At 43.7% G+C, this 22,192-nt stretch overlaps 1 protein-coding gene across 1 annotated transcript in view; it reads left to right on the top strand.

Moving 5' to 3' along the window:
* Positions 1-3,506: 3,506 nt before the first annotated feature.
* ITPRID1 (ITPR interacting domain containing 1) overlaps positions 3,507-22,192 on the top strand; it is a 41,568-nt gene continuing 22,882 nt past the window's right edge. Inside the window, exons 1-8 of the mRNA XM_033165600.1 lie at positions 3,507-3,677; positions 4,335-4,383; positions 5,600-5,646; positions 9,056-9,107; positions 11,879-11,965; positions 14,499-14,701; positions 16,083-16,648; positions 18,862-18,916. Of these exons, the coding sequence (XP_033021491.1) occupies positions 3,524-3,677; positions 4,335-4,383; positions 5,600-5,646; positions 9,056-9,107; positions 11,879-11,965; positions 14,499-14,701; positions 16,083-16,648; positions 18,862-18,916 (1,213 nt within the window). The 5' untranslated portion in view covers positions 3,507-3,523. The remainder of the gene's footprint in view (positions 3,678-4,334; positions 4,384-5,599; positions 5,647-9,055; positions 9,108-11,878; positions 11,966-14,498; positions 14,702-16,082; positions 16,649-18,861; positions 18,917-22,192) is intronic.

Below are 22,192 nucleotides of genomic sequence, written 5' to 3'. Positions count from 1 at the left end.
ATTGCGTTCTATTAAGATATACATTTTCCTCATGAAATGGCAGCACCAGACTGATTTGCAGAGCCATGACGTTCTTCAGATTTCCACTCCGACCTGAGTTGACTTCTTCAGTCAGCTTAGGTTGGTTATACATATTTTGCAGTGGAGCTGTGTTGGGGTCAATTTGACCCCTTCACAGAATTGCAATAACTCATGCAGGTCCATCCCAAGTCATCTTAGGTTGAATCCTTTGGTTTCTTCATTGTCATGTTGTTACTATCAGAGCTTTTTTTCTAGGGGTACACAGGGGTACGCATACCCCTAAACATTTTGTGAATCTTTGTACTTTTGTCCATTTACTGTGTTTATTTCCCCCGATTTGAACTATAAAATTGGTGATTTTCTTGAGTCAAAATGAGAGTACCCCTAAACATTTTTAAAGAAAAAAAGCACTGGTTACTCTCTTATCAAAAGAAGACCACTGGATTTCCATTTCATGTTCACCAGCCCTGATTTAGAGTTTTGTGGATATTTAATGTACCTACAGGGACGCGGGTGGCGCTGTGGGTTAACCACAGAGCCTAGGGCTTGCTGATCACAAGGTCGGTGGTTCGAATCCCTGCAACGGGGTGAGCTCCCGTTGCTCGGTCCCAGCTCCTGCCCACCTAGCAGTTCGAAAGCATGTCAAAGTGCAAGTAGATAAATAGGTACCGCTCTGGCGGGAAGGTAAATGGCGTTTCCGTGCACTGCTCTGGTTCACCAGAAGCGGCTTAGTCATGCTGGCCACATGACCCAGAAGCTGTACGCCGGCTCCCTTGTCTAGTAACGTAAGATGAGGGCCGCAACCCCAGAGTCGGACACAACTGGACCTAATGGTCAGGGGTCCCTTTACCTTTACCTAATGTACCTACAGTGATATATGCAGATATCTTCTCCATTCTCTTCAGTACAGGGGACAAGGAACTTGGTGGATGCACCAGACCAGTCATCTTCAAGCTTTTAAGACACAGAACTCAAGCAGGGTTTCTTTTAATTTCCTTTCTCTCTCTTCCCAATTCTATGCACCCACTCACAGCGCATTATCCAGAGGAACTGGTTTTGTAAAGCACCGGTGTGCAATACCGCATATACCCACAACCCTGGGCAATGCTGCTCTGGTGTAGCTGTTTGCATGTCCTTTAAGTTTTAGGGTTCAGCCATTTGTCTTTTAGATTGTTCCATTATCAGCTTCCAGGATATTCTGCTCATATTAAGATGAGCCAATAACCTCCAAGATTCTTTTGCTCTATACATGGAGCCTGTATCAAATGAAGAGCACAGCAAACTACTCCACACTCCTGGACTGAAATTGGGGCCTCTGGCAGTGCTTTCACAATTTTACCCTCTTGGAGCAATAAGTTGCTGGTTAAGTTAAATCTCCTCCCCCCTCCTCTCCAATTCCCAGATTTGCTTTTCTAGCTCCAGCTGCTCATATTTATATATTTTATGATTTTGGCTCATATATGATGATACGGCCTTTATAGCTTTATGTCCTTATATCTTACGCCTGCATATGCTGGGGTTTTCTTTTATATTGTTTTCCATGAGCACTGTCTGCAAAGCCCTTTTCTTTTCAGCAGCGTAATGTTCTCTGGTGTCCGACATCTGATTATTATAGGGGATTTTGCTCTCGTAAATTAAGGTTCATGGTCTACTATGAGAACGAGTGTATAATAGTATCCTGGCAATAGGGATTTTGCTATTAACACTGGATCAAATCTAGTATGCACAAATGTTGTCTCAGAAAAGAGAGCCAATTTCTTTTTATCCAGATGCATAAGCCTCCAAAAATAGACCAACCTGTGCCACAACATGCTTAAGGCTCTTATACAGTTAGTATTATATCCAGGGCACAGTTTCTGTAACATTTACAATTCTTAGCACATGTCTTAATGTTTTAGGTGTTCTTTCTTTGCTACTGCTTCTGCTACGCTAAGATAACTCTTATTGACACTACGTCAACTCTTTTTGACAACCCGCTGACTTTTCTATGCTGATAATTCTTAATACTGTTGATATAGTTCTGCTGTCGCAGGACTGATTCACACAATACTTTCTATGTACAGAAAAAGAACTTTTTGGCAGGCAACACGTAGATCAAACTTGCTTGTATGGCGAGTGATTACCCAGGATTCAGTGGATGTCAACATTTTGTTGCGTCATTGCCACAGAGGTTTCCAGTTACACCGGGGGTTGTCAACCTGGTCCCTACTGCCCACTAGTGGATGTTTCAGGATTCAAGGTGGGCGAAAGGGGGTTCTACGGCACAAGCTGAATCCTCCTTCCATCGAACACTGGTGGGCGGTAAGGAAATTCTACCATCAAGAAAGATGTATTAGTGGCCAGTAGGTATAAAAAGGTTGACTACCCCTGAGTTCGCGGGTGGCGCTGTGGGTTAAACCACAGAGCCTAGGGCTTGCTGATCAGAAGGTCAGAGGTTTGAATCCCCACGACAGGATGAGCTCCCGTTGCTCGGTCCCAGCTCCTGCCCACCTAGCAGTTCAAAAGCACGTCAAAAGTGCAAGTAGATAAATAGGCACCGCTCCAGCGGGAAGGTAAACGACGTTTCCATGCGCTGCTCTGGTTTGCCAGAAGCGGCTTAGTCATGCTGGCCACATGACCCGGAAGCTGTATGCCGGCACCCTTGGCCAGTAACGCGAGATGAGCACTGCAACCCCAGAGTCGTCCATGACTGGACCTAATGGTCAGGGTTCCCTTCACCTTTACCTTTACCCCTGAGTTACACTAAGACAGTAAGGTAAAGGTAAAGGGGCCCCTGACCATCAGGTCCAGTCGTGTCCGACTCTGGGGTTGCGGTGCTCATCTCGCTCTATAGGCCGAGGGAGCCGGCGTTTGTCCGCAGACAGCTTCTGGGTCATGTGGCCAGCATGACTAAGCCGCTTCTGGCGAACCAGAGTCGGATGGCCCGGACCGCTGGAGCGGTCCCTATTTATCTACTTGCACTTTGACGTGCTTTCGAACTGCTAGGTGGGCAGGAGCTGGGACCGAGCAACGGGAGCTCACCCCGTGGCAGGGATTCGAACCGCCAACCTTCTGATCAGCAAGCCCTAGACTCTGTGGTTTAACCCACAGCACCACCTGGTTCCCCCACTAAGACAGTACACTACAGTTAAAAAGCAGGTTATTGAGGTTGATGACATTGTCCCATTTAGTTTTCTGATTCTCCACTTTTCTAAAATTCTCCTTGTACTAGCTGCTTTATTCACATTGATAAAAGAGAGAGGGGGAGTTCCTGTTTGTTTTGTGTTGATAACTTTTCTATAGATTATATGACATTAAAAAAAGAAAATACATCATTTTTTCAGTGTATCCTCCAGTGTGTCTTAAGAGCAAGCTCTGCTCTTTTACCCACAGCTGTGATGCTCAAGCAGATCTTCCTCTCCACAACTTCTTCAGCTTCATCCAGGGTTGCCAATCATTCACTCATTATATTAAACTGATCTCTGTTCCGTCTTTTTTAAAGCTGTTTCATTTTTACACTGAGATGTTCTCGGAATCCCATCACCATGGAACCAATATTGAGACTGAAAAGAAGAGAGGACTCCTTTCATCAACCCGAATGTCATGGACACAATTGGATGAAGATTTTCCAGATCCAAAAGCTGTGGTAGACAAGCCTCTTTCTCCACCACAACTTGGTAAGAGGTTCTATGAGGTGTTTTAAGATCTTAGTACAGTATCTAAGGTCCCTTATCTTCCTCACTTGGGAGCTACTTTAGTGTGGTATGAAAATCAGAATCCTATTCATACTTACCTGGGAGTAAGTCCCATTGGACTATATGGGTCTTACTTTAAGTAGACATGTATTGACGTACTCCATGACATTTTGGTGGACTCCATGATTCTTTCCCACACTCATGCTTGCCTAGTTTCTGGAAGGAGTGAGACTGTGGTGTGAAGGAACCTCCTTAGGGCCTGTAGATGCTCTTGTTGTGCAGTGATGTTCTTATGCATTGTCTACCTTCAGACTCATATTTCAAATGATACATAACAGTTATAGATAGTTGTGTTGCTCCATTGGCAGTGTGGGGGGTGAATCAAACAGCCACAATTGAGTTGTTTGGTAACATTTTAGCCAAACAGACATGAGAAGACACAGGTTCACATCCCCAGTAACTATGAAACTCTGTGGTTGGTCCTGGGCCAGATACAATCTGTTTGCCTAACCAACCTTGCAGATGTTGTGAGAATAAAATAGAGGGGAAGAAAGAACCATATATGCTGCTCTGAGCTCTCTTGAAGAAATCTGGGGTGGGTGAGAAAATAAGTAATATTCTGCTGTGTCTAATTTTTAGTGGACCACAAAGAAAAAAACCTTTGCCACTGGATGGACTCTGGTTTCTAGTAAGTATGAGCAGTCCTGAATAGCATTGACCAACACGGCTACCTACCTGTAATCCAAAAAAGCAGTATAATCCCCCAAACACCACCTTTTCCAGTACCTTGCTCAAGGGTAGAACATGAAATACTGGCCAATAATGAGAGGATCCACATTTGTTTTCTGTTTTCTTGACAAGAGTCTCACGACAGACTCTCAATTCCATCGCCCAAATTGCTTGAAATCCCTCCATTTTGCTGATTGTCAGTGAGATAACAACATGAGGAAGCATCTTGGCTCAGCCTCATGAGAGAAGGACTCTCAGAAACAGTTCACCAGGGCAGTAGTCTAGTTGTATGAATGGGTCGCTGCTCCAACAACCTGAATCTGTCCCCAGACAGCTGCCACATGCCTGCTTTCTAACAACCAGTCCAGGAGTGGTATTGCCCTTTCATCCCCACCCCCTTTGTCTCCACGTGACTCTTGTCGTATTCAGCAGGGAGCACCTCTCATTGATTCAAGCTCCGCCTAGCGTGAGTCTCCATGTCTTCTGTGCTTCCAGTCCCAATAGACACCAGCCAGCACTGCGCTGGGAGGGGGGAAACATGTTTTATTCATCCTGGTCAATGAATCAGAAAGAACTTTTCAAAAACTACCCTTACCAGAGTTCATAGGAACAGGAGTGTCTTAGAATGCAGAAACAGGTTTTAAAAGCACCCTTCAACATTGACCTTGAATGCTGTTTTAACTCCTACTACCTTAGCAGCTAGAGAAATTATGGCTGCCCTGAATCTTTCTGAGCTGAAAGGGTTTCTTTGCTACTCATAATAAATTAGGGATTTCTGAAAGGAGGGAGGTAGTTTCTCAAGAGCACGCATTCATTTTTTATGAAACTTTTATTAGCATGTTGTCTTAATAGGCAAACTTCCTGGATTAATGGTCATCCAGGAACTAGGATCTCAATCTCATAAATATATATATATATATATATATATATATATATATATATATGTGTGTGTGTGTGTGTGTGTGTGTGTGTGTGTGTGTGTGTGTGTGTGTGTTAAACTAGCAAGCAGAATAATATAGAGAAACTTTATCAGACTGGCAAACTTCCTAAGCAGTCGCAAAGAATCTCTTCTGTTAGAAAGGATCCTTCCCACATCTGTTTTGTAAATAAGTGGATCAGAGTTCTGGGTATTTAATCCTCCCTCCCAACCAGTTTCCCCACCTTTCTTTTAACAGCTTATCTGAAAGCGAAGATTTGCAAGAAAGCCAAGGCAAAGGAACAGGTAAGGCAACACTTTGACTTTATTTGACAATAATGGAAGGGTGCCTAAAGTAGGCCATTAGAAATCCTTCATGGACATTGCACCATTTATTTAATCACGATTCAGAGCAAACATTTGCTTAATCAGACTAACACTGACTCTTTAGAAACACATGTAGAAAGAGCAGAGGCCAAAGCCATGGGGCAAATCTGAGTAAATAAAGACAGCGCATTACATCAGTGACTTGCTAACTAGTTTTCTGTCCCATTTCTAACCGAGCTCACAGTGTTTTCAAACTATTTCTCTCACATTCCATGTTCCATTTTCTGCTTATTAAAAAAGACACCATTTATTTTTTGAGCTTAGGGTCCTGCCTTACCTTGTACCACTTTTAAACTGCAAACTGATAACCACAGATGCAATTAACTTCACATCAGGAAAAGGAGGGCGGGGCTGAAAGGGAGCCAGGACTCTTATCTCTCTCCTGATCTCTTGCTGATCAGCTGCTACTTCACATCAGTGAAAAAGTGTTCAGTAATTCAAGTTGCTAGTCACGTTGTGTTTTTTTTTTACAGTAACGTTGTCACTATATTCATACACTGAACTGTTTTATAGAGTTATTACTTTAAATCCAATGTATCACCCAAACTGCTTAAACAGCCGGATGTAGTCACACTCAGCTTCTGTAATTCTGTCCGAAAATCAACTTATTGAGCTTCAGGGATTCCAGCTGTAAAGCTGCATGGTCTAGAATGCATTTACAATGCTCCACATGTCATCCAATTGTGCAAGAGGTTTCAGGGCGTGTGGTCTGCAATTTGGTTTTGCAGAACCAAAATAACTGTTTCAACTAGGCTAATCTGTAGGTTGCAAGGGCCAATGCAGCATGGGATCTTGGTGGACTGATGGCTGGTGCTATTCCCCCAAAATATATCAAAACACCAACACGGCTTGCAAATATAAAGAACAATTTTACCTGATTAAACACACTAAAGTGCAACGTGCGTGTCAAAGCCTGGAGATACTTATAGACAGTCAGTCAACTAATGGCACAACTCTGCCAATAATGTATATAATAATAACATCATAATGCAGTGCAAACACACAAATTTTCCACATGACCCGGAAGCTGTACACTGGCTCCCTCAGCCAATAAAGCGAGATGAGCGCCACAACCCCAGAGTTGGACACGACTGGTCCTAATGGTCAGGGTTCCCTTTACTTTTCAACAATCTATGCATGTGAACCATCTCATGTAGTGTCTTACCTATATACTTAACACGATACATCAAGAATATAAGATCTTCACAGGCACAGCAAGTACACAGCAAATGTGGTGAAACATTTAAATACATTTCAAATAATAGGAATCAACCATCACATTTGACTAAACCACACCAACATCACAGGTGTATAAAATCAACCCTCACAGATAACCTGCTTTTAGGTGCCATGAAAGGTCAGCACTTTGTTATTTAAATTATTATGCTTGCATTTTCACTGCCATGGAGGGGAAGAGGTGTCTATGGGATTTCCTGCCTCTAGCACCAAAATAATTTAGCTGGCTATAGGTACTATTCACTTGACTGGGCATCTTTTGCTCCTGTGCTTCCGGAAGCAAAATGCATTGGGCTGGCCCTATCCCAAAGAATTCTGGGAACTGTAGTTTGTTAAGAGTGCTAAGAATTGTTGCTGTGTGAGAGGGAAACTACAGTTCCCAGGATTCTTTGGGGGAAGCCATGTGCTTTAAATGTGTGTTGAATGTACTTTAAATGTATGGACCCTTCCAAAAATATTGGATAAAAAAGTGTTCTTAGAATCATAGAATCATTGTATTGTATTGTATAGCTGGAAGGGACCATGAGGACCACCTAGACCAGTGATGGCCAAACTTGGCCCTCCAGCTGTTTTTGGACCACAACTCCCATCATTCCTAGCTGACAGGACCAGTGGTCAGGGATGATGGGCATTGTAGTCCCAAAACAGCTGGAGGGCCAAATTTGGCCATCGCTGCCCTAGACCAACCCCCTGCAATGCAGGAATCTCAACTAGATCACACATGACAGATGGCCATCCAATCTCTGCTTAAAAACCTCCAAGGAAGGAGAGTCCACAGCCTCCAGAGGGAGACTGTTCCACTGCCAAACAGCTTTTACTGTCTTCCTGATGTTTAGCTGCAATCTCCTTTCTTGTAACTTGACTCCATTGGTTCGAATCCTACCCTCCGGTGCAGGAGAAAATGAGCTTGCTCCATCTTCCATGTGACAGCCCTTAAGATATTTGAAGATGGCTATCATATCTCCTCTCAGTTCCCTCTTTTCCAGGTTGAACATACCCAACTCCCTCAATCGTTCCTCATAAGGCTTGGTTGCCCTCCGCTACATATGTGCCCACTTGTCAATATCCATCTTAAATTGTGGTGCCCAGAACTGGAAACAATACTCCAGGTGGGGTTTGACCAACGCAGAACAGAGTGGTATTATTACTTGACATCGGTTGATGCAGCCTAGAATAGCATTAGCTATTCTTCATATTACAATGCTGTTGTTACCCATTTTATTTGTGGCAATACATACTACCAACACAGAAATATATTTACAGCAGAAAAAGACATTTCCCTTATCTCAGTTTCTTTGTTTCTATGGATAAATAACTTTTGTCATCCCTTTATCTGTTAGAGAGATATGTACCAAGTGATCAGAATGTTACAGATGTGTTAACAAAGCCATTGAACAAAGTGAAGAACAAACAAATGTGTAAAAGTTTGGGTTTGCTTGATGAAGTGAGTTAAAAGAACTCTGTATATGCACAGGAGTTAATTGCTACGATAAACAGCTGTGAGGGGGTGTTAGAGATTTCAGAGTTGCCTACGTGCAGAATTTCAGCTGTCTATCTCCAAGCAATTAGCTAGTTGGCAGAAAGCCCAGATCTGCTCTCTCTCAGACCCTTAGCAACGACCTGTGATTGGTCAATGAGTTCCTAAAGAACTGAGCTCTGTGTGAGAGCTGGTGTGGTGTGTGGTTGGTGAGTGTTTTGTGGTTAGTGGTCAGTGTGGAGAGAGAGAGACAGAGAGGAAAGATTTTATGTTTTGTTTCTTTTATTTTGTAAAGTCTGTAAATAGTAACTTATGGATGCTAGTTGCTTCAATTAATAAATACTGTATATAGTTATCCAGTGAGTTGCTGAGTTCCTGTGTTGAGCTGTCTAGTCAATTTCACAACAGCCAGAAGCTTCCAGAAAAGTCTGTGTCTAACTCTACGGTGTCCAGGAATACGTTATACTCCTGACACTAAATCTTAAGATTATCTCCTGTGCAAAATATATATATATATACCTGGTCATGCAGTGAAGTTCAAATCTTGATTTTAAAAATCCTGCCTGTTGGACTTAAGGAAAAAAATAAATATCAATGAATTCTATTTCTTTGCAGCTCTTTCATCTCCCTCAGGAATGGCCCAAATGACTGTGCAAAATTACATGCGGTAGGTTCATGTATGGTGTTTGGGTGCATTGTGAGCTATTCACTTCTGCACTTCAAAATTCAGTGAAGTGAAGCTTTCAGTGTCTGAACTGTAGGGTGGCAGGAAGAATATTTGTTAGCTTAATGATGACATCTGCATTTTCCTAGTATTAAGCTAAATGTGATATGTATAATTAGCCAGAATTGTATGTGGGTGTAAATGCAAAATATTCACGCTAAAATATGGAGCAATCTTTCAGTCTAACACAAGCAAGTAACAAGGAGGGGAAGAGGCTTCTGCACTCTGATGCGTAGATCTCTCCAACGGGATGTGAGTAAAAACCGGGTTGAGGCGCCCACTCAGATGTTCCTACATGTAAGCAACCCATTGTGCAACGGTCACATGTGGGAACAGTCGGCCGAACCTGGCTGTACACATAGACAGCTGGCAGCCCTTTCTCTAATTCTGGCTGGCGGTTTCTTTCCAGCTGGTGAAATCACAGCAGAACTGTATCCTGCGCACAATTGCATGGGGGAAAGCACCATCGCATCTAGCCCATGTGAACTCAAAAGCATATGCTCAGACATAAATGTTCCCTCTGTCGCACGCTCCCAAGCAAACAAATTCAACAACATACACAGTTAGCTTACTCCACCCCACCCGTACACAGAACCTAGAGACACTCCTCTCGTATGATGCATTTCCTAAACATTGAGTCTATTCACTTGCAGGCAGCAGCTGCCAGGCGGGTAGTGTTTCTGATCTGGCTTCCCAGTGGCGCATGGCACTGGTGGTTAGTGGCAGGGACAAGGGAAAGGTAATGGGGAGATCTGCCCAGGGGCAGGCTTTGCTAAACTTTTGTAATATGGTGTCAGGCTTCAGGGAATCTGATCCCCCCCCCCCACAGCAGGCTGCCAGTAATAGATAGACAAGAAGCTCTTACCATGTCTTTTATTCAACGTTCACAGAGAGAGGCATAGAAATGTTACTCTTGGGATAATGGAGTTGCTCCAAGTAATCTTCTCTCCCCCCCCCTTTCCAACATTACCACCCCCTTTACGGTAGCTGCTTAAGGCCATTTGACTTTTAACTTTCTGCTTGACCACTTTCACTGCTTGCCGGGTTCTGGGAGACGGGGGGTCTGGAATGCTTTCTAATGATAATGTGTCAGCCAGCTGCTCCGGCTCTGCTGTTCCTCCCTCCTCTTCTCCCATTATCTCCCAGCTTTGCCCCTCTTCTGTCTCAGAACCACGACCTTCTGCAAACCACTGTTGTAAATCTATACTCCCTTCCTCTTCTGTGGGAGGTGCAGGAGGGTGGGGTCTCCACCATTCCTCTTCATTCCAGTCCCTGACATGTGGGGCCCAAGGCAAGGCCAAAATTTGGCATCCCCAAATGGATCTTCACAACTATGGATCTTCTCCATTAGGTGACCCCTCGGCTCAGCACCCTGTGCGAGGGAACCACCTGCATTGCCATATGGGATAGCTCAGTAGGTACAGTACGAGACTCTTAATCTCAGGGCCGTGGGTTCATGCCCCACATTGGGCAAAAAGATTCCTGTGTCGCAGGGGGTGGAGCTAGATAACACTTGTAGTCCCTTCTAACTGTACCATTCTATAGTTCTATGAAATCTGGCAGTGCTCTGCCCACTGTGCCAAGCTCCCAGCTACCTTGTCCCCTCCCCTCGGTAACTGACAGTGACGTGTGCCATTCGGAAGCCAGGTCAGCAACACACCCGGTCTGTGCCACCCGGCTACTGCTTCCAGGGACTTCTCTGTGGCAGCCTCCAAATTGTGGAACTCCTTCCTTACAGAGGTGCGCCTGGCCCCATCATTATTCAGCTTCTACCAAATGCTGAAGACAAACCTCTTACCAAGAACAAACTCAGTTGGTCTCTAAGGTGCTACTGGAAAGAATTTTCTATTTTGTTTCGACTATGGCAGACCAGCATGGCTACCCACTTGTAACTCTTTCCCCTTTGACAGTTAAGGTATTTTTGTGGGACCCACCTGTGCCTCTTTGTTTAACCTATACTGTACTAGTTTTGCTTGGATTTTTTTATTCTTTTTAAAATGGTGCAAACCGTTTTACCTGTTTTAAATTGTATGGCTGTATGGTAAAGGGCCGCTTTGATTGATTCTATAAACAGACAAAACAAAACAAAGCAGGGAAATGCAGGTAGCCAAGTTCTTATTAATTCCTTTATCTTTTTTCTGAATTACCTTTTACATATGTTTCCAGGTGATCTAGAAAAACGGACCTCTGGGGTGGTGGGCATTTGAGGGGGGGGGGGTTGAGGAGAGTGCAGCTCACCCTTTCGTAATCCGTTGCAGACAGCAAACTAGTTAACAAGTCGCAGCTAGGAAATCTTGACGAAATAAAGATACGAGGGTGTTGCTTCCGGTATTGCTCGTTGCATGTTACAGAGACAGAGCTTTATTAAAAGCAGTAATATCTTTCTAGAAGGTAGGTGGTTAGAGAACGTGTGCTCCCCAAAGACTTCCAAAGATACGCCATCTGTCAAAAGCGAAGAAGCTCTGCCACCTTTATAATTAGCATTTAGCCGTACCTAACACCTACATTCTAACACCTCCTGTAACGTACTGTTCCTGAGAACAAATGTGTTTGCCACAGTATCATACATGCTCTTCTCCTGAAGATCTCCGGCAAAGTAACATTTCGAACTAAAAGAAAGATGCAAATGTTTACTCCAGAAAGAAACTATAATGACATCCCAGAGGACCTGGAGTGTAAACAAATTTCATTGTTGCTTTCTCCCACTACTATAGATCCCTGCATCAGTTTTCAGAAATGCCTGTCCTTTCACGATGGAATAGCGCTGGCTCATCCCATTCTCTTACCGGTGCCCCCAAAAGGTCAGCGTCAACCAGATTTCAAAGTCTGTGGCTTTCACGGCGCAAGGCACACGCCTCAGATTCGGCTATGTGGGGTGGAAAGTTGTTTTTTTTCTGGGGCTTCGTTTTTCTGCGGAAAATTTTCTGTTTCACAAGTTCATTAGTAGCAACGAACGGCTGCCAATTGCAAATAAATATTGGGCAAACTTGGCAGTTTTGAAGTGTTTGGCTTTGTTTACACAATCCGAGTAAAATAAACATGCTAAATTACATCACTCTCAAGGGCATCAGAAAATGTTCTGATGCAAACTGGAAAAAAAATGCTGATGCAAATTGCCCTCATTTCCAACTCAGAATTTCCCAGAAAGCTCAAAGAAAATATTTATTTATTTATTTATTTATTTATTTATTTATTTATTTATTTATTTATTGTGATTTACACGCCGCTTGATTGTAAAAACAAAGGCACCCCCCCCCCAAATAGAAAGTGGTTGGACCTAAATAGATATGCATGTTTGGTAGATGATGCAGAAGCCACCCCCATGACCCATTCCAGATGTGTGTGCATGTGTGCAATTCAATTGTTTCATCTTCCAGCATCAGTGTGGTCTGCTGATGCTGGAAGTAATTGACAGTGGTCAAAGCTAGTGAGGATGTGTGCCTGAGCATTTTCCTTTTAAGTGGCTTCACAGCACATGCCAGATTCCCATGGCTCAGTCCCCCTTTTCCTCTGAGCTTCAGACCCTGGTTGAGTTATGATTAGCAATGTTCAGAATGTTCTCCGGTTCTCTCCAGGAACAAATTTTTGAAACTTGTAATGCTCACCTTAAATAGGTAAAAAAGGTAATGGTAAAGGACCCCTGGATGGTTAAGTCCAGTTAAAGCTGACTATGGGGTTGCGGCGCTTATCTTGCTTTCAGGCCGAGGGAGCTGGCATTTGTTTGCAGACAGCTTTCTGGGTCATGTGGCCAGCATGACTAAACCACTTCTGGCACAATGGAACACCGTGACAGAAACCAGAGCGCACGGAAATGCCATTTACTTTCCTGCCGCAGCAGTACCTATTTATGTACTTGCACTGGTGTGCTTTCAAACTGCTAGGTTTGCAGGAGCTGGGACAGGGCCACGGGAGCTCACCCCATTGTGGGGATTCGAACCGCTGACCTTCTGATCAGCAAGCCCAAGAGGCTTAGTGGTTTAGACCACAACGCCACCCGTGTCCCTCACCTTAAATACAAGGGTAGCGGACCACCACAGACCTGAAAGTTCTCCTGGATAGATTCCAATTTGAGCTAGAGCAGAATTAAAGTCCTCTTTCCCTGCCACCCAGCTCCAAACCCTACCCTCGTCCGAGCCACTTTCCTTTCCTCCTGCTTCAGCAGAATGGAGAAAGGAGTGGTTTTCTCTCCTCCACTCCTGTCGGCACTTAGCGCCCTGCTGAGGCTACATGCAAAATGCCAGAAAGTCATTTCCCCCAGTGTTACAGTTGCACTGAAACTATATATCCCAGCAGCCCTGGTGCCTGCTCACAGCTGTAGTAGCATGCAGGGTGCCAGAGAAGGGCATGACAGTGACAAGTCGGGAGAAGGGATGGGATTAGGCAGGAGGGAGGCAAGTAGATGGGCGAGAGGAAAGGACCTGAACTCTCATCAGGCAACGTTGAGAGAGATAGCCTAATCACATAACCAGGGATGTAACAGGGTCTGATGTGATTTGACCAATTCCCACTGAAGATGAGGTTGAGTTGATCAGCAATCCAGAAAATTGGATTGAGTTACATGAAAGAGAAAGAGCCCAAGGGCCTTTGGATGCCTTCCCTCTTAATAGGAGGAGTCTTTCCCACTCTGAAATATTTTGGGATCTTCTCTCTGTTCACTTCCATTAGGGTGTATTGGCCCATGTGTTAGTTTTCTCCATGTGGTTAGAAGCCAAATTCTGTGAAGGGTTTGGCTCATGCACTGGCCATAAGGCAAAGCCTTCATGGAGTTGCAGTTCCAGTGTCCTTGAGTGTGACCAGTATTAAGCTGAAGGAGCTGCGCACTGACCATTGTCTACATTACACCCATTGATTGACTGTGTTTCCAGTTTGATTAATTTCATGGATGAAAACTTAATACATAATGAAACTCCTAAACATTCCTAGGCATCTTCATGACATGAAAGAGAGTTTTACTTAAGTGAGCGTTGGATGGGTGACAAGCAAAACTATTACCAGAAACTCTTGACATGAGTAACGATTATTGAAATGGACATGTGCATTGTTATCTGGCTTGAATCATTGGGATGAGGTGAGCTATAAGCCCAAATAAATAAATAAATAAATAAATAAATAAATAAATAAATGTAAATAAATTTCTCTTGTAAAGCATAGTTTATTTATCGGGGAACAAATTTAAAGTTTACAATGTCAATTTAGATTTGTTGGGTGGTAGCTTCTCATAGGCCATTTTGTACTTGTCTAGTTCAGAGATAATGGGACGTGGGTGGCGCTATGGTCTAAATGAAATAACATATCAAGCCAGCAGCATAATTTATGTAGTTGTTTTCTCTATAGTGTCACTGAATGGTTAGATTTCTCGGAAAAGGATCCAGTTGAGATTCTGCTGGATTTGGGGTTTGGTACAGATGAGCCGGACATCTGCACTAAAATCCCTTCCCGGTTCATCAGTTGTGCTTCCATAGCTAAAGGAATCAACATCCGGGTCTTCATTGAAGCTCAGAGAAAACGAATGGATATAGAAAGCCCCAATTTATGTGGTAAGTAAATAAAAATAATTGATTTTCTTGTGGGGAGCAGGGAAATGTTTTGGAGAGATGAGCTCATTCTCATAAGCAGAAGTCAAAACAAAATAAAAAATTCTTTCCAGTAGCACCTTAGAGACCAACTAAGTTTGTTCTTGGTATGAGCTTTCGTGTGCACGCACACTTCTTCAGATCTCTAAGGTGCTACTGGAAAGAATTTTTAATTTTGTTTTGACTATGGCAGACCAACACGGCTACCCACCTGTAACTCATAAGCAGAAGGTTTTGCTGAGGGGGGAAGATCAGGAGAATAAGTCTTATTACAACCATCAAGCACTTAATATGTTATAGAAGAATGTATGCTTTTTATCCTGATTGATTTTGTTTACCATACTTTCGGACACTGGCACATCAAAAGGAACAAAAGGGCAAAATTTGCAACCCAAACCCCACTTACCTGGGGTCCCATTGATTTCAATCAGCCATACCGGTAGTTCTGCATAGATATGGTTAGGACTGCAAGCCATTTTCGGGAAAGATAGAGCAATTTGGGTTACTAAAACAGCCAGTCACGATAAAGAGATTTGACAAATTGTTGCTAAATGACAAATTTAATCACCCGTCCTATCACTATCTAGCCCCTTGTTTTTCTCTGCAGCAAAATGCCCATTCAATGCTCATTGTGATGGCAGGAGCAGGGGATACAAAGCTGTCTCATGCTGTCCTATACCATTGGTCCATCTAGCTTAGTAGTGATTGGCAGCTGTCTTTCTCAGCAATTCCTGGAGATGCCAAGGATTAAATGGGGACCTGCAAAACTGATGCATTACTACTGAGCTACAGCCAAAGTTACTGTGACATTTACATGCTCACACTCCATATTCTGTGGGTTGCTCCCTGACTCACATTCCACTCCGCTTACCTTCTGAACTAACATGGATAATTTCAGAATTAACTTTGTCAGGTGACTAGTCTGCTGCAGTTTTCATGTTTTGTTCATTTCATGTCAAGGCCCCGAGGGCCCCCCCCCCCCCCGAATTTGTTGGATAATAAAACATACGGACACCAGTATTTCAGGTTAATGGGGTAAATAAGGACACAACTTTATTGGTTACAGAATGCAAGTGGTATTGGTTTAGGCATTGAAATTGAATTGACTATATCTGACTCCTGCCCGCCATGTAGGTAGTCTAGTAAGGGTCAACCACCAGTAGGGAGATGGCCACAAAGCTCTGTGGCAGCAACCACATTGCAGTGTTAACAATACGATCTGAGTTTAGAGATTTAGAGTTGTCTGTCTTCAGCTTGTTGTATGAAGCCTGGGAGCTTTATAGGTTTGGTCTGCAGCTAAACAAAGAAATGCATAAGTTTTGTTTTCATCTGTCTCAAACGTAAGGACGTTTTCGGCAATTGGAAGTCCTGGATCATGTGACTAGCGCCTTTTCTTCTTTGCTGAACGACATCAACACCATGCATCATAAATCGGAAGAGCGAACAGGAGAGGAGAGTTGTGCAGTGGGCTCCCCTAAGCGGAAACTTGTGGTCACACAGGCAAAGAGGAGGAGAATAGGTCAACTCCTGAGAAAAGTGTCCAGGCAGACAACGATGCATGGGCCTCAAGTGTTCCGAAATGCTGGCACGTGCCAAGCCAAAGAAGACAATTCTTCTGTTGATGTGGACCTGCACATGGCAACGGGGACTGGCTTATCTGAAAATCCTGCCTTGGGCCCTCTGAAAGAAGAACAGTTTCCAAGCGAGAAGGGGGCAAAGGCTGCACAATCCATAGCAAGTAAACCTTGGATGTTGCCCCACCTTCCAGTGAAACTGCCTCATCTTCCTTCCACCTCTGAGATGCTCATTAAAGACAGGCCACGCAAAGAACCCAATATGCTTTTGACCCATACGCTCAGGAGAGTGTCTAGCTTGAACTGCAAGCCTTCAGATTCCTTTGAAATGGAGGAGGTAAGACAGATTGTGTTGTGGATAGATAGGTGATGGAGGCACAGAGGAAAGTTGGTTTTAGTGTACATCTTATTTTAAAATAGTTCTACGCCACTTTCCAGGCAATGCTCGCCCAAAGTGGCTTATAGCAGTTCTTTTTTTTTTTTTTAAAGTAAATCATAAAGGAGATCATTGTTACAAAATCTACAAAAGAATAAAACCCATCCAATTAATTAGAAATCCATAGGCCATGAAACATAACTCTAGACCCGGCCCACCCAGTATCTATTTCATTTTACCTGTCTTCAGTTCATCACATTTCTGTATCAGTTTGTGATTTTGTCGGGAATTCCTGAAACAATCCTCCTTTTTGTAAGTTGTTGTTCAGTCGTTCAGTTATGTCCGACTCTTCGTGACCCCATGGACCAGAGCACACCAGGCACACCTATCTTTCACTGCCTCCCGCAGTTTGGCCAAACTCATGCTAGTCGCTTTGAGTAATTTCCCCATATATGATGAATGCTTATGCTGTTTTTACCAATACATGCACACATAGGCACATTCCTCACCCCCCAATATACCTATTTTTGTACACATTTTTTTGTTTGTTGAAGTGTGTACATTTCAAATAATAGGTGAGTTTTGGTTCACCACGTTGTTTTGTGGGGAGGGCAAGTTAGGAAGAAAGGAAACCATATCTCTCCCTTCTGTAGTGGAGAGTGGTGACTGGAAGATTGGAAGTCGGTTACAAATCTTGCCAGCTCGTTCACCAAGCAGAAGTTTAGAAATAGAATGTCATTTGGTTGATTGATGCGATACTAGCAACATCCTTGTTTTTAGATGCTAGCCTATGAGCATTATAGTATGACATGATCATTGAACGATTATTTCCTATCATTAGCTATGCATGCTAATTTTGGGTCCTTATGGGTTCGGGTGTATATGAGAGATGTGTTTATGATATTAAAGTGTGAAGAGGGAAATACTTTCAAGCCATTTGAGAGGAAGACACCCCCCCCCAAAAAACCCTCAATATACCACCCCAATACTTCACTCACTTTATTGTGCTCAGTTCCCAAGGTGCTTGCAGAAATATTTAAGATTCTTCTTCTAGACAGAGCTTTGAGACTGAACCAAGAGAAGAGCTGCCAGTTGTTATACAAGCCCTTGGTTCTCTGGCCAGTGACTGTGGGGCCATGTTGATTTCCCTCCTCCTCTCTGTAGCCAGCTCCTGCAGAGCTGCAAGATATGGAATACAAGTGTGCATAAAGACTTGGATGCAGCAGACTGAGAAAGGACATCTCTGCATCAAACTATGTCGTGCGCCTCCCTGTCACTTGCTTGCGGGGCATGAAGGTGACAGAGATGACCAGGGCATAATTTGATACGGAGATGTTTCATCAGAAAACGAGAGGGGCCCCTCAACTGTAGCAGTTGCCTTCTCTGCAGTGCATTGTTCATAGTCTCCACTTTGGGTAGTGCCCAAATGGTTCTTAGGGGCAGAATGAAAGCCACAAAGAGCTGACCATTCATATTCACAATATGAACCATGATTAATTTTTCTCAGCCCTTATTGGTCTGTTTTGGGGAAGGAGGGGTTGCCCTTAGGGTTTGTTTTTTTTATAAATGCACTTGTGCTCATCCTTCCCTCTTGTTTCTCAGTGTTTCGTATTCTGGCAGCACTTGCCCATGGAGGCCAATCCATTTGGGTGAATAAGGCCCTGCCCCATCCACCTCAAACTACCCTCAGCCAGTCGCCACCTGCATTCTTACTTACAAGTAGTCCAGAGAGTGGCCCTGGCTGTCTGCTTCCTCCTCCTTAGTCCCAGTGTTGTAAATGTAGAACTCAACAGAGAAGAGGATGGGGACAAATCTAGAATTAGTTGGCATCCAACGGCCGCAGGTCTCCCACCTTGCCAGTCTCAATGGGCAGCAGCCTACCATTGCCACTCAACACTTGATTTTTCTATTTGAGAGAGATTTCCACTAGGCAAAAATGTGCTTTGACCTGGCAATAGTATCACGTGGAACAGATCTGTGTTATAAACTCTAACTTACATCCCCAAACTGAAGTTCTATTTTCAAGGACGCATCAACAACAAAAGAACATTCAGCGTTGCTTTGTTCAGTGTTGTTTTAGTTTGAAATCCTAATGTCAAAGTGAAGAAATATACTTTTAATAATAAACAAAAACGAGCTGCTTTAAGGAGTGTTTTTCCTCTCTCCTGTCACAGATTCAGAGCTTTGAGGATGAATCTTCCTGGGGAAATCCTCTTGAAAGCACTTCAGGTGGGTATTAGCAACCATAATTGCTCTATAACATTTTTGCAAATTTGCCGTATGTGAGAGCCTTGGAAATGGAAATGCCGGAGATATGGACTGAATGGTCAACCAAAAAGATTCTCTCACAAACTGGTTTCTTTATTCAACCTATAAACCCTGCCTGTTTTGAAGGAGAGTTTCATATGGATGGATGGGATTCTTGTAAGAGACAAGTTGTAAATGGGTAGGAGAGTGGGATGGAAGTAAACAAAAGAGATTGCAGGAAGTATCTTGTTTTCAGTAGTCTTTGATTGTTGGCTTTCCTAAGATGCATTTTCTGAGTAATTCTTACTTGCTGGAAGGTAGGAAGTAGAGCCTGAGATTTCATGGTTGAGTTACACCAGAGATATGTGGCTTACTGTTTGCACCATTAGCCAGTCCACTCTGCTACTAGCTCGGCATTGTTTTTTGTTCTATATAAGCAATGTCGTCGTCATATTGGTCAACCATTTAGATCTGCTCTTAGTTGTGTGCTGTGCAAGGTTTCAACTGCATCCAAAGTCTCACGAAAATGTATGTATGAGTTGTGGTAGAACTGGGACTGACATTAGGTACCTTGTGGAGGTGTCAAATGCAGATGCCTAGACCAGCCTTCAGATGGCATCATAAAATACCACCAGGTAATAATGTATGGATTTCATATGTGTTAGTTACAGCAATCAGGGCCTGCCTGCCTGCCTGCCCATGAGGTGGGGTGAAACTGTCACCTTGGGGGGCAGAATCCAAAGAGGTGGTACCTGTACAGCAGGGGTCCCCAAACTAAAGCCCAGGGCCGGATGCAGCCCAATTGCCTTCTAAATGTGGCCCACGAACGTCCTGGGAATCAGCGTGTTTTTACATGAGTAGAATGTGTCCTTTTATTTAAAATGCATCTCTGGGGCATAGGAATTCGTTCATATTTTTTTTTCAAAATATAGTCCGCCCCCCCCCCCCAAGGTCTGAGGGACAGTGGACCGGCCCCCTGCTGAAAAAGTTTGCTGACCCCTGTAAGCCTAAATTTCAGGTGTGTTAGCGGTGCCCAGTCTGCTACTTTTGCTGGTGGCTGAGAAGCGGCACTGGTTTTTAGCCTGATCTCATGAGATCTTGCAGGTGTCTTGTGAGATCTGGGCACGATTGTTGCAAGTAGGGGAAGGAAGGAAGGGAGACTTTGGTGGCACAGCAGCATGGCAGTGTAGTGGCAGGTTGCCATTTCCCCTCGGATGGTGAAACGGGACATACTGTCCCTAACAGCAGTGATCAGATAGAGAAAGGATATGATCCAGGGAAGGAGGTACAGGTGACATTGCTTGGTCTTCCTATATGGATAGGCAGCTGTGGCTGGAAGTAAGGGTAAGAAAATGATCCGTGCAACTGATGATGGCTCCATCACTTCCATTTGTGTTGTGCAAATGAATATGCCATAACCAAAGGTGATGTTACGACTCGCGATGAACATTGACTGGAACCCATAGTTTGGGAGACATACTTCAGCACATTTGCATGGCTGCAGCGTGGTGTGTTGGTTCATTATGACTAATTCTAGACAGCCCCAGCATGCAACTTCATGGGTTGGCTTCTTTAAAAGGCAAGATGAGCATTGGATGAAACATGCGTGCTGGATGGCAGAATTTCAAAAGGTGGCATTTCCCATATTAGGCAGGTGAAGTTTGAGCATAGCTATTAATTGAGCTCGGAAGCAGTCGGTCAAGCAGATAAGTAGGGGGCAGGATGAGAGCAGCTGAGCCTGTGCTGGAATGACCAGTTGCTCAAACATAAACGTCATGTGACACTAACTGAATGGATAACTGAAGGACCAAACTCTTGCCATCTGGTGGTGCTGCCAGAATTCCTTGGTGTTTGAAACTCCCTGGGTTGTGTAGCATGGCAGACCCAGCCCTGTGGAAATTCCTGCAAGCTGAGGTTCAGCAGGAATCTCTGTCTTCTTTTAAACAGCTCCTAAAAACATATTCAGATGTGGCTTTGCAGTATCTTTTTTTTTAATAACCAGTATTATAATAACCAGCTGTATGCCAGCTCCCTCGGCCAGTAAAGCAAGATGAGCGCCGCAACCCCAGAGTCGTCTGCGACTGGACCTAATGGTCAGGGGTCCCTTTACCTTTACCTTTTAAGGTGCTACTGGAAGGAAGTTTTTTTGTTTGTTTGTTTCTATCATTTAAAAAAAAATGTCTCATTTCAAAACAGAGCTTTGAAATGAGATTTTTTTGTCCCGAGACTTTAGGTATGGGATGAGTTAATTATTCCAAATAGTCAAGTACCCCCACACCCTCTAATTCATGTACTTTAAATCTGGCCTTATTTGTAAGAGTTGGTTAGGGGCACAGACTACACTGTATGGTAGATCTAACTGAGCATGAAAGAGGAAGATACAGACCGAGTATTTTGGTTACATAGACATGATGAAAATATTTTCCAATGTACCTGGGTCCCTTAGCTCTAGGACCAGGCCTCTGTCCTCATCCAATTGCTCAAAATTTTGCACCACACTCACACACACCACATGCAGTGAAAGACCATTCCTTGGCTGCTGTGTGCCGTTTCTCTTAGCCGTTCCCCATGCCAAGCATCTTGATGCTCCTTTCGTCTTTCCCTCCCCTTGAGCCGAATGCAGAGACTTAATTCCAAAAGACACTCAAACCCCAAGCATCTCTAGATAACTTCCAAGGAATACCAGAGTGTTTTCGAGCAGTGTGTGTGTGTGTGTGTGTTCTACACAAAATATTACAATTTTTATTAGGCAATTTTATCATTGTTATAAATAAGTAATTGTACTGGGGAGAAGGGATAATCCTTATTTAATTAAATTCATCTATACTCCCAGGTTGGCAGCAACCAGACATATGTGAGACTAATACCCACAGCCTGCCTTGTATGCATGTGCAATTAAAAATTCACTCTACAGTAGCACTGGCAGTTTAGTGTTGCTTTTGGCATTTACAAATTCTTTTATTTTGTGACTTTCCCCCCACCATACACATATGCTGGAGCAGATGTTGCTTATTTGTTGTTTATTCAAATCTGTAAGCTCTGGCAGCAAACGCCATTGTTCTGTAATGAAGCTATGCTCACTGTCCTGTATTAGGAAGGCCCAGCAAATGTCTGACGGGCACTTAGCTCCCAGCAGGAGGATGTACGAATTTTTTCCGGCAAGTTATACATCAATCTGAGGATCCTGGCTGCAGGGCAGTGCAAAGGAATGGAAAGGCACAGAGCGTAGGGAAGAGATCAGGGCAGACTGGTCGTAGT

Source organism: Lacerta agilis, chromosome 12, assembly GCF_009819535.1.
Source record: "Lacerta agilis isolate rLacAgi1 chromosome 12, rLacAgi1.pri, whole genome shotgun sequence".
Taxonomy (NCBI): domain Eukaryota; kingdom Metazoa; phylum Chordata; class Lepidosauria; order Squamata; family Lacertidae; genus Lacerta; species Lacerta agilis.
This window is presented reverse-complemented; position numbering and strand designations above follow the sequence as displayed.